Source organism: Amblyomma mixtum, chromosome 2 (assembly GCF_055824585.1).
Source record: "Amblyomma mixtum isolate Tamu chromosome 2, ASM5582458v1, whole genome shotgun sequence".
NCBI lineage: Eukaryota > Metazoa > Arthropoda > Arachnida > Ixodida > Ixodidae > Amblyomma > Amblyomma mixtum.
Genome location: NC_143013.1, coordinates 211,086,091 through 211,099,059, shown reverse-complemented (window position 1 = coordinate 211,099,059; position 12,969 = coordinate 211,086,091). Strand labels below are relative to the sequence as shown.

General features: G+C 46.1%; 1 protein-coding gene across 18 annotated transcripts in view; it reads right to left on the bottom strand.

The window, feature by feature from the left end:
• The window catches only part of LOC149362448 (uncharacterized), a 41,419-nt gene that overhangs the window by 24,300 nt on the left and 4,150 nt on the right, over nt 1-12,969 (bottom strand). For 17 of the 18 annotated variants that reach the window (XM_089573053.1, XM_089573043.1, XM_089573047.1 and 14 more), the window contains exons 3-4: nt 7,250-7,321; nt 616-849 (exon numbers count right to left, since the gene is read on the bottom strand). In XM_089573053.1, the coding sequence (XP_089429179.1) occupies nt 616-849; nt 7,250-7,321 (306 nt within the window). The remainder of the gene's footprint in view (nt 1-615; nt 850-7,249; nt 7,322-12,969) is intronic. The other variant, XM_089573061.1, reaches the window with a different exon arrangement.

Sequence of the window (12,969 nt, the reverse complement as noted above, 5' to 3'; positions counted from 1 at the left end):
TAAGAAAATACTCGCAAATTAACACACCTAAGCAACGAAGCATGAGAAAAGAGCCAATGCCGAGCACACAGCTAATACACCCTAACACGACACATTTAAGGAACAAGGAGCTAGAAAAAAAAGCAACGAATAGCACAGAACGAAGAGTGAATGCCACTATGTTTCAAACTTGGTCTGGGCATACAATTCTTCTAGGTATACAAATATTTTACTATAACGGTCATTGGCGAAGGGAAGAGCATACAAATTAAGTCCTTGTACAACCATTTCCTTGACACCGGAAAAAGGAACCCAAGGAAAAAATGAACGAGTAGGAAACTAACAGCCAACCAAACCTCATGCATCAGTCCCCACAAACATGGATGATCAGAAACACTGGAAGACAAAATGAGGCTTGGCAAAGCATGACCGAAACTTGTAAAAACTAAACAATACTTTTGCCTGGCTTTGCATTTTGGCTGTAATAAGGAAAGCCCAGTTACTACAAACTTCGGATACACTGAACACGATCTCTGTGACTATCACTTTCATTAAAAGTGGACTCAACTGTATTTGGCTGAAGTTAAGTTTGACTGTCTAGTTGTTACTCAAAGCAATGAAAGAAAGCAATGGCACCTTTCAGTGAAGAGACTTTTTCCAATGTCAGTGCCGGTTTTGGCTCCATTTTTCCAAGTGATCGGCACTTGTTTGACAGTATCCTTGTTATGCTGCGGTACCTCAATTGGTTGAGTGTCCAGCTCCCATGAGTTGCACCGCAGCAGAACATTGAGCCGGTGGGTGCACTGCAGCAGAACATTGAGCATCTGCCAGGCACTGGACTCTATACCAGACACCATTCCCTGCATAGACCTGCAGGAAAGACGGAGAACTCAGGAGTGACTCACGAGATTTGAAATAAAATTTCACGATTAAAAAATAAAAACCTGAGAAACAGAGAAATGTAAGCATCAATGCATTTTTCTACAGCCAGCAGTGTCCAAAAACAGAAGCGAAGTTGACAATCTAGTGTGATATTTTTTTTTTATACAAACGCTCGTGTGGAACATAGCACAAGCTTATGGCAGTGGTAGCTTGCCTTTATTCAGGGTTAAAAACCCCCAAAAGTTAAAAGAATGTTCCCTGCCCCAGGTCAGACAAACTTCACGAACAATAAATTTCACAGATTAACAACTAGGCTGTAAGGAGCCAGTGCCACACTGCGGCGACAGAAGACGCACGGGAGGCGGACGAAGAAGAAAAGGAAAGGAATACGAGAACGTTCGGGGCAGAAGAGGAAGACGGCGGTCGGCGACGGAGGTGGACCTGTTCTGCTGGCGCCCCGAGTTACCAGGCTTGGGCCTCAACCGCAGACGTCCGGGTGACCAGACCCGGACAGCCGTCGTCGGGAACCTCGGCCGTCACATCCAGGCGCCTCTCTTCCCGCCCAGCCGACAGCTTCTCGACACGGGCCGCCTCTGACATCTCCGTGGCGTACCTGGGCTACCGGACCTGAGGGCCGTGCCCGGAGCACACAGACGCTATTTTCTTCGACAGCGTTGAGGCCGCCGTGGAGAACGCCGCCAACCGGGTGTCAACGAAGGGAACCCGACACACGTGCCTAAAGTCTGCCCCGACGCCCAGCCACGCCTCCTCGTTCGACGCACCAGGCTCATCACTGGGACACAAAGAAATTTAAGTGTGACTTTCCTTTTTGACTGTCTTCTCGCGAGTGTTTGTTTTCCTTTCCTTTTTCCTCTTTGTTCTCTCTCTTGTCTGTTTTTTCCCGTTTCATTTCAATACTTCAATTAGATTTTCCTTTCCTGCAAACGCCGCCTCGTTTATTTCTTTCCTTTAACTCATGAATGTTAATGCGTAAATTTTACCTGCAGTCTTCACTTCCTCACAAATTTGGCGTCCGCTACGACAGGACGAGGTCGGCTGTTATCGCTTTGGTACTTGTTTTTCTTTAACCACAATGAGCGCGTCCGAGCTTGCGGTGGCAGGAGAGCGCATGGGGCTCCAAGGTGCAGAGTTGCGCGCTTGGGTAGAAGAGGAGCTTAAGAGATCGCGAGATGAGAGAGCCGCTGAGCGTGAAGCTTCCTAAGAACGTTTGGAGAAAGAGGCACAAAACTTACAGTTGCGAGTGAAGCTTATGGAGGGTGGGGAGCGACTTGCCGCTGTTGAACCAAATGTTCCCAGGGCCGAATCGTCTGTGCTCATCAACCCTCATGGGCTCATTCCCGTTTTCGACGAAGATCGTGATGATCTTGACGCATACCTCAAACGATTTGAGCACGTGGCAACCGGTCAGGGTTGGCCGAAAGACAAGTGGGCCACGGCGTTTAGCCTATGCTTGGGAGGAGAAGCTCTTCGTGTTTTCGGAAGGTTATCGCTGGAAGACTCTCTAGATTACACCAAAGCTAAGCTAGCGCTTTTGCAGCGATTCCGATTCACGGCGGAGGGGTACCGCGAAAAGTTTCGCCATAGTAAGCCCCACGACGGCGAGACCGGTAAGCAGTACGCTACGAGGATGTTTAGTTTTTTCGATCGTTGGGTCGAGATGAGAGGACGAGGCAAAACGTTCGAAGAGGTTCGCGACATGATTGTCGCCGAAGAATTTTTGAACAACTGCCACGCCAAGCTTGCGATATTCATTCGCGAGCGTGACTGCAAGACAGTCGACGAGATTGCGGTTGCCGCGGATCATTTTTTGGAGGCCCAGCGGCAATCTAACTTGTCAACTTTCAAGGATAAGTTGGAGCCAAATATCCCCAAGGCGAAGGACAGTACTACGGGATCCAAATTACAAGTGCGGTGCTTTCTGTGCGATAAGGCGGGACACAAAGCGTCCGGCTGCCGTATGCAGCCGAAACAACCGTACTGCACGTTCTGTCGCAAGGAAGGCCATGAGGTACAGTCCTGCAGGCGCAAGAACCTAGGAGACCGCAAGGCGTCAGCCTGTTGTATGCATCCTGCCAGTCCTCCGGTTGAAGTGCGGCCTGATCTTACCATTGTGGATGCAGGTTACCAGCCAACGGTTTTCAGTGCCAGCATGCCTGTGCAGCAAGGCGAGCTGTTCGGGCAGCCGGTTTCTGTTTTGCGGGATACTGGTACCAACAGTATCGTGGTGCGTAGGAACCTGGTTCCCGAAGCGGCTTTGACCGGTGCTAGAGCTACTCTGCTCCTGGCGGATGGCAGAGGTTTGGAGGTCCCAGAGGCGGAGGTGCTGATCTCGTCGCCATATTTTTCGGGCAAGTCCATCGCTCGCTGCTTGGAATCTCCACTGTACGACTTGATCATTGGGAATGTACCCGGCGCCCAGGACCTCTTTTCCATTAGCCGGACGGTACCACCAAGAGTTCGGACTGCCCAGAAAGGGATAGAAGAGGCTGAAGGTTCTGCCGTGCTGGGGACAGCGAAGGTTTCTATGGCGTGCAGGGACGTGTCCATCAAAGCATTGGAGGTATCGAGACCCACGTTCCGCAGGAAGCAAGAGGAGGACACAACATTGGATGTGTGCCGGAACAAAGTCGGCGAAACTTATCCCGGCAAGAACAACACCGCCTATTCGTTTCACTTCGAAGACTGAGTTCTGTTCCGTGCGTTCCAGTTCTCGCGAGGACAAACGATGAAGCAGGCCGTTGTACCGAAAAGCCTTCGCCATCAAGTCCTCATACGTGCGCATGGAAGTGCTTTCTCCGGCCATCAGGGCATCCGCAAGACCACTGAGAGGGTGCGCAGAGAGTTTTATTGGCCAGGAATTCTGGCGGATATCAAAAGATTCGTAAAGTCGTGCGTTGTATGCCAGCATACTCTACCCAAAGGGAAGGTAGCGAGGGCCCCACTGGGTTGTCTACTGCTCATTGATGGACCGGGCTGAATGTCTCGAATTACTGAAGTGTACTCATGGTGTAAATATTGTACATAGTGGTCAATGTATATATGCCCTTTTAGTGTGTTCCTGTGTTTCCCCTGTGGTGTTCCATTGTGTCCCTTGATGTATGCCTGACTGTCGTGTGCTCAGTGTTATCTGGAGTGAACGGGGCTAGTGCGAACCAGTCGTTCGGTTCAGAGTGTGTGTGTGTGGTGATGTGGTGCGTGTAAAACAGTGTCCAGCGCCTCCTCGTCGCGTCTTCGGCTTCAGTCTTGTGTGCCGCTGCCCCAGGTAATTTTTTCCGATGGAAAAAACTCTGAAAGGGGGGCTTTTGTAAGGAGCCAGCGCCACACTGCGGCGACAGAAGACGCACGGGAGGCGGACGAAGAAGAAAAGGAAAGGAATACGTGGCAGAGAGAACGTTCGGGGCAGAAGAGGAAGACGGCGGTCGGCGACGGAGGTGGACCTGTTCTGCTGGCGCCCCGAGTTACCAGGCTTGGGCCTCAACCGCAGACGTCCGGGTGACCAGACCCGGACAGCCGTCGTCGGGAACCTCGGCCGTCACATCCAGGCGCCTCTCTTCCCGCCCAGCCGACAGCTTCTCGACACGGGCCGCCTCTGACATCTCCGTGGCGTACCTGGGCTACCGGACCTGAGGGCCGTGCCCGGAGCACACAGACGCTATTTTCTTCGACAGCGTTGAGGCCGCCGTGGAGAACGCCGCCAACCGGGTGTCAACGAAGGGAACCCGACACACGTGCCTAAAGTCTGCCCCGACGCCCAGCCACGCCTCCTCGTTCGACGCACCAGGCTCATCACTGGGACACAAAGAAATTTAAGTGTGACTTTCCTTTTTGACTGTCTTCTCGCGAGTTGTTTGTTTTCCTTTCCTTTTTCCTCTTTGTTCTCTCTCTTGTCTGTTTTTTCCCGTTTCATTTCAATACTTCAATTAGATTTTCCTTTCCTGCAAACGCCGCCTCGTTTATTTCTTTCCTTTAACTCATGAATGTTAATGCGTAAATTTTACCTGCAGTCTTCACTTCCTCACATAGGCACATTTTGAGGAAAATCACTGATTAACTATATATTTTTTCAGGTGCCTCCTTACAATATGTTGCAATTTTTGCTTTACTTAGGTTGGACAAAGCAGTCTCCATGTGATCAAAAAGATTTGTGAAGTGAAAGTTTTTTATTGACAAAAATAATTGCAGATCTATTATCCAACATCAGGCAATGAAGTAGAAAAATGTCACTGAGGAGAACAGAAAGCTGGGCAAGTTGGTTTATGTTATCCACTGTAAACAGCTCAAAAAAGATGACAGAATAAGCACGACAACATGAGAGCTGACTTTCAACCGGTTATTATTAAGCACACATAATTTATACCTCTTCCAGGCCCTGCCTCCTGAAAATAAAAAACGGAAAGGAACACAGCCTCATCCCCGATTCATATCCTGCTTTTCAGAAAATGCCCTCTTCAGGAAGGCAGTTTCACGGGTAACCAGTCATAATGAAGGTTTGCTAACACATGCACAACCCCCCATATCAATGTGACATGCTTCGACTAACTCCCTTACTGTTTCATCCTTATGCTTGATAATGACTGTTGGCTATGAAACAATGGGGTGCGCATGTGTTCGACTTGTGAACACTGCAGAGCTAAATCTGAACCGGCTGGCTTGCCCAAAAAATTACTGTGCTCTCACTGATAAGAGGGGTATGCATTCTTAAGCAAACCTTCATTATCACTGTTTAGCCGCAAAACTGCCTTCCTGGAGAGGGCATTTTCAGGAAATCAAGATATGAATCAGTAACGGGGTAGTGTTGCTTTCCGGTTGTTTTCATTTTTTTGCTGGAAAAAGTATAAATATATATGTGCTTATTTCATCACTATTTGAAAATAAGTGCTCAAGTTGCCACGCTTGTCTTGCTGTGTTTGTCTTTCTGGAGCTGTTTACAATGGATTGCAGAAATGTCAAATTAAAAATGCTGACCTGTACCTAGCTATTCTCTGAAACCACTCATCTGTGCTTTGTTCACTACTCTTTTGGGCACACTTATAGGGACTAGTACAAGTTTTTACTGTAAGCTAGTATCGTCATCTAAACAAGACCCATTTCACTGTGTACTAGCTACAATTTAATAAAAAGTTATTCACTCACTCACCTACGGTATTTCATACGGTATACGGCTTAAGGACTTCATGCAATTTCCTCTCCGTCATCCCCACTGGAGCCTATTGCTGTGTCCTGTCCACCAGGCAGCTGTATTTTTTTGGACAACGAAAGGAAGCACACGAATAACATCAGTGCACCTGAGCAACAAATATAAGCAAAAGGCAACTTGACTAATGCACTCTGACATTCAAAGCTATCAAGTAAATGAATAAAATTAATTGTTTTGCTTTCAAGTTAACTGTGACAGCTATGTATTCTCAAAACTTGTAGAAACATCGATATGAGGAATGCATGCCACTCAGGGGTTTCACTAAACATTGATCAGTGCTACAGTAAGGCTCGTAGGCTAAGTGATAACTGGTTAAATGATGAGGGCTGCAGTTATGTTAATTGTATGATAAGGGTGAAGAAAATACTAGCTCTCAGCGTGCACACATGACGTTTCATTTGTCACTTTTTGCTATGCTTTTCAGAGCGACTACGAGAAAGTTAATGGGCCACACTTCTAAAACATGTCAGAACACTGCGGCCAGAGAAAGCAGTCTAAATTATTGGATATCCTACTGGTGGTGAAAGAGGCAGTAAAACAAGCCTTATAAGCAATGCAAAAGGGCTGAAAAAGATAGGTGAGGATCAATTAACTGCACATCTGGTGAAGGACAGTGGAGTCATTGTGCCAGAAAAAAACTTTCAATGTGTACACACATCACCTAACGAGTTTACCAGAAGATTGCAAGAATGCTAAGATGTTAATTCACAAGAAAGGGGATGTTAAGTACTTGAAAAATGCAAAATTTTTAGATAACTATGGCGAAAAAACATGAAAGTTAATGAGAATGCTTGAAATGCAACTGAGGACAGGACAGCAAGGTATGGAAAGGAACACATGTAACAGAGTGGAGCAGTAGAGGGAACAAATTAGAGGTAATTATATTATCACTAAAATTAAGTATAAGAATAAATGGGGCATGATCAGGGCCTGTAACTGATTCCAAAGGAATGCAAGTGTAGCGTATGCAGTGAGAGTCAGGGGCACAGCAAAGAGACGGTGGGAGGCTGAGATTAGGAAGCTTGAGGGGATAACGTGTGCTCAGGTGGCACAGGACAAGGTTGACGAGAGCTCACTGGGCAAAGCCTTTGTCCTGCAGTGAACATTTAGTTAGGCTGATGTGACAATAAAAAATAAAACAAGGCAGGCATCACAAGTAGGTTTGCTCACCAAACTCGTCTGGCCTGCAGCCACTTGCCCCATCGATGGATGGCAGTGCTGAGGGCAGAGCTGGGGGCAGTGCTGTAAAGTTGAAATAGTTAGAGTTCACTTCCTCACACCACAATACACATTGCAGGTGGATTCACACAATGGATCTTCATTAAAGAGTCTCTCTCTCTCTCACACAATGGATGAGGTCGCAAGTGAATACGTGGCATCATGTCAAGTTGGGACTGTCCATGTGCTGAAAGTATCCACAAGAGAAATGAAAACTACAGATTCCAAAGAGAAAAAAGTGCCCTCCTTTTTCTGTCCGCAGACACGAATTGGTCGGCATGAATTCATAATCTGTTCTGTGCCATGGCAGTAATGACACAGTAACGGTGCCTGGCAGTACGTCTGTGCTTGCTAATTGTCCTTTGACTTTCTTCACCCCACTAACGCTCTGCGACGTGGGATGGCGAAGAACGGCCCATCGTCCTAGGTGCCAGGCGACCTCATCTGAAAGACTTTGGCTGGCAGATGCAGATCACGTTCTCTACACCTGCATCGCTACCATAACCCCTCCCTAATTCCCACACTCCCATCTTCCTCCTATAGCGCTGGCTAAACTCCAATCAATGGGCTCTCCAGCTGCAAGTTGTTTCCAGGAGGCAGCACACTTTGAGTACAAGTGTGCGCGCGCAATTTTCCCATAGCGTTTGGGCATTGTGCTGCGCGCCTGTGGCATGGAAACAGAAGACCCGGCCATCGGCATTACTTGATCGATGCTGTGTTCTGTCATGAAGAAGGAAAAGCTTCATAGAAAGACTCACAGGGGCCCCCGTTACAGCTCAGTGCGATGGGCTGCTTCCGATAAATCGCAAACATTGTAAACGCTAAGAATGCGATAGCATTAGAGGTTCCGTTCACGAGAAAATCCAACGTCCGTACATCCATGTCATGAAAAAGCAAGTCTGTGAATCTATCAGCTGAGGCACCCACAACTGACCTAGTTAATCTTTTGGGAACATCCTGTAGTGAAACCCATTTCCATCAGGCTTGACCCTCCAGCTGTCCAGTGTGATGAGGTTCATTCTGACTAAGGCAGTGCGGAAGCCTTGTTTCGCATCATGCATTGCACTGCAGTTCTTGAAGCGGCATTCCTTGCTGCATTGCCATTCCTAGAAGCAAGATGGGTAAAAGTGATGCCACAGCGAATACAAGTGTAAAAATGTAAATGTAAAAAGTGTAAAAATAAACAATTCCAAAATAAGACCCCAATGTTGTGTTTGCAAACAGCACGTTCCTGGTATAATGATATTGATTCACATGTAAATTGTTGATGAACCACAAAGATTTCACAGTTAACGGCAACAAGCGAGATATGCAGGGCGGTCTTGTGCCGATTTGACCTAGTTGTAATGTAAACAATCAGTGCATAATGCTTGGCGGTGTGTCCGATATCCGTTCCTGCTAGCCACCGTGGAATCACCGAATCGTGGGAGAACTCCCAGGACTTTGGGATCACCTCCACTAGAAATGAAGTGGTGGGAACGCCTTGACCTGTCCTGGCCCAAAATATAATGATCATAATTCTTCAAAATTAACTGCATGTACTCCTCTTTTCGTACCACAATGCTGCCTCGGACGTTGCATGAATATATAATAAATAAAAAAAATTTACAGGACGGTCCGACATCTGATGCGACAATTCTGCAAAAGCATCTGCTTTTACCGTCGATGAATACTTTGGTGCGTTTACTGCCATGAATGTTTTTACTCTCAAAGCCGAGGCTTAACACACAGGACACTATTTTTTCTGGAAGGTAAAGGTTGGAGGGGGTGAATGGCACTTCTGGAGGGTCGAGGGTGGGTTTGGTGGGTGGGCAGCCCCGTTGATATATCCTTGCTACTTTGCTTCTGAGACTGGTTAGAAGTTTGAGAGTCTATTTTTTTTTTGTTTTTAGCTGGGACAATGATTCTTGCCCTATGCATATTGCTTTAAGATTGGTAATTGAGGGTATAGAATTACAACAAACCTCACACAGTAAAGCTATTTCTAGGAAAAAATGCACTGCCAGTCAATATTTTAAAAATTTTCATGCCAGAAAGCTGCTCACCATTCAGCTCACTCGTTTATGCTGGACTGTTAGCACTTCTGCGAAAACATTTCCATTTAAAGATGTCAACTGCACTTTAGTTTACATAGAGCTGAGCACGATGGGGCAACATTGTGGCAAACAAACTATCAGCACTGTCGATATCTCTTTTTATATAAAATTACTCACGACTTCGCGCATGTTTCACGTAAGCGGAGAGCAGCGGCCAGATGACAGTGTATGCCTAAATGGGATAAATAATTTTATTTCCCAGCAGGGAAGTTTTTATTTACTGTCGTTATTTGTGGCCTGATCGTCTTTCTGTTCAGTCAGCCAATGAGTATCGGGAACGTATGCACCAGCCATACACTTGCACGAAGCACGCTTTGAGGACCAAAACTCCTTTGCCAGCTGGTCGAGGTCCCGTGGCACATAGTCCCTCTCAACGGATCACCTCCTTGGTGTCCACCTCGCCACCGACTCCCCCAAGTAGGTGCCACAGAGTGGTCAGGCATAAGTGGGGCGCGTTTTTCGAAGGCCACAAGAAACAAATGAAAAATAACAGCGGCGCATCCAAAATGAAGCCGTCTTATACAAATTAAATACAACGCGCCCCGATTGGTGCATTACATTTATTGCTCATTAAGAATTACTAAAGAGAGCTTTCGAATGGCTGAAATGGTTGTTTGCAAGGTAGGATTTCTGTCTATGCTGCCTCCTCTCGGTATGCCGCATAGAGGTACGAAATCAAAACTTACTGATCCCAGGTTTGTGCGTATGGCATTGACAGATACAGCGATATCCAGTTACGATATATTACATACTTATTATTAAACATAAAAAGCGCACTGTGTATCTTATCTCTGCCCCCACCCCCTCCCAACCCAATAGTTTCTAGCCTAAGCGTAGAAGATCTGGGTGAGATAATATCCATTATCTATTGCCAAATATTCAACCTGATATGGTCACAAATGTTTACATGGAGGCAAACAGAAACTGCTAAAGTACCGACATTGACTCAATGGGCGTCTGAAAAGCCGTTTGGGGTCTGTAGCCCTTGAGCATTCATTGACTCCAATGATAATCATACTGGAGGTTCAGGTTAAGGTCGCAGTTTTACACCCGGAGTTAACTGAAACAATGCATTGTTCCCTCCTAGATCGTACTGAAAATTTGCGCATTAATACATTATATAACTATTGAATCAATAATTTATTTATTTGTGTTCTCGAACAACATGGGACTAAAGTCCCGGCTTGTAGATGATTTTCACTCTTCAAGCCAAGTTGGCAGACAGTACAGAAAGGTTCGTCTCAATGCTCAGTACACCAACGAGAAGGTGTCAGAGCCTCGGTATCTACCAGTTCAGCAGTGAAATTACCAAAGCAGTCCTCTACAGCAGGAAAGCTCGCTCAATTAAGTGCAAGGTCATATATTCCTAAAGCGCACAATGTCTGTGCCCCTGAGGGGTAACTCCTGCATTTTTTCTGCCTCATTCATTTTTCTGAAACTTTCCCTATGCGTTCCCCTAAACTTTAAAATTTTTCATTTTCTGCCCTTTACCAGGAAGATTTCTACAAGAAGCCTTGCATGTCTGTCGCTGGATGCACGGCTGTTTATAATGACTTTGTATGCTGAAAGAAAAAAATTTCGAGCTAGGTTTTGGCCATTTCAGGCAAATAATTATATCTGTACTTCGTTCTTTTTCTAATTTGTTTTTTTTTTTTGCACCAGTGTGAGGGGACTGTAAGGATTTGGGATGTGATTATCAACTCAAAATGTAAAAAGAAAAAAAAAACGTAGTTGGCCTTGAAGTCAAGAGCAGTATAATGCAGTGCTCCGCAATTCTGTTTTATTCTAATCATTCAGTCAAGCAACAACAGGAGCATAATACAAATGGAATAGAATTATTAAAAGCAGAATAAATCTCGGTACCGAAGTTCACGTTCGCGAGGCACTGGCCCCAGTTATCTGGTGCGAACTTTATTAGCGCACTGCTGTCACTTCATGAGCAAGGCCTCGACCTACCCTTAAAACAGGACAAAAATTTCAAAACGCTGGCAACGTGAAATACGCAGCAAGTACCACAGCATGCTCCTCTAACTGATATGCCTACTTGGTGGGAAAGTTGTGCGAATTGCCACAGTTTAATACATTTCCCGTGTACTAAGAAGGGCGCTGCAAAAGTCAACAATCAAGCTTGGGTGCCGCTGATATCACAGCCCATCGCATGTGCAAGTCAAGTCATATAGCAGGTGGTCATATGCCGCAGGTGTAGACGTGCACTGCTGCAAAACAGCTATGAGGTGATGAAGCAGAGGAAAGGAGAAAGCAGTTGTACCAGATGCCAAAAGAATATCTCAAAAGCCTCAACTACTAGAGAGGAATGAGTTGATCACAAACTTGGCAATCACTGAGCGTTTCGAGAAAATATCCCGCGTTTTATACTACATGCTTGGAGTTCAGTAGCTAAACAATGTTTTATTCAACAAACATGAACATATTAAAACTTAAGTGGAACGAGCTGCGACGCTACATAAAGTGCTACTTAAACATCGCGTGGAAGCTTTCCCACACAAGATGCGCCAAAAGCAGGCAACCAACACAATACAAAATGCACTCAAGAAGCACGCTGTGACTACTAAATGAAAAACATATAGACATGGACTGCATTTTTCTGGATTTGATTGCATTAAAATGCTTTGAAGTCGATGCTAATGACTTCCGCTTGACTAAAGGTGACCTTTGGGCACTCTTAAAGGACATCAGAGACTGAAGAAGTCGTGTCACTGACTGAACACGCAAAGCAAAAAGAAGATAGAGAGAACATGAAATTGACACTTTAAGCGGCGCGACAGCACCCGCGCTTTGCGGTACACTTGCACTTCGGTAACTGCCATGGCGCATCCAATTAACACTAGGACGGTTGCAGTAAGGAGCCGCTATCAACAACACTCCAATTCAGTGTCGTGTGGCATCGATGTGGAAGCTGTGGTTGGCATCGGTCTGTCAGAGTCCGAATCCCCAATGCTGTAGAAACATCAGAACGGTTTGTGACTGGCTCAAGCCCCTGACCTCGGAAATCATGAGAGCCAAGTATAGGCTAGGGCCAGAGACGACCAATCACTAACAGAGGAGGACAGGTTTGCAAACACGGCCCCTGATTAGCCCCTGATTAGCTGAAGCCAGTCGCAACTTCCACATCGCCGACCACTTTTAGTAAGATAGGGTGCAACCCGCAGTCGCACTGCCGTGCCCTGTTCACAGCGCAAAAACACTTATACATCTAAGTCATGGATCGCAGTTCGCAGAATTTAGAGTTTTTTTCTTTCACACTGAAATATTTCACACACATCTAGAATAGTTCAGAATACACTTAGTAATTTAGACATTTTCGATTCAGGTTAATCACCGTTAACGATGCAGCATCATATTTGCACTCGCAAACGTGCACCAGCCTGTTTTTCTATATAGCAACGCCTGTTAATGTCTAACATACCAGGATTTCCGCCGATACGAGCCAGAAAAAAAAAGGGCTGCCCACGCGTACGAAGCCATATTCACCTCCAGGACAAGTTTTGTCAGCCTTGACAGGGAACCTCTCCCTTTGAGCATAGACGCCAAACTTTGGTTGCATGTTTTGTGCTT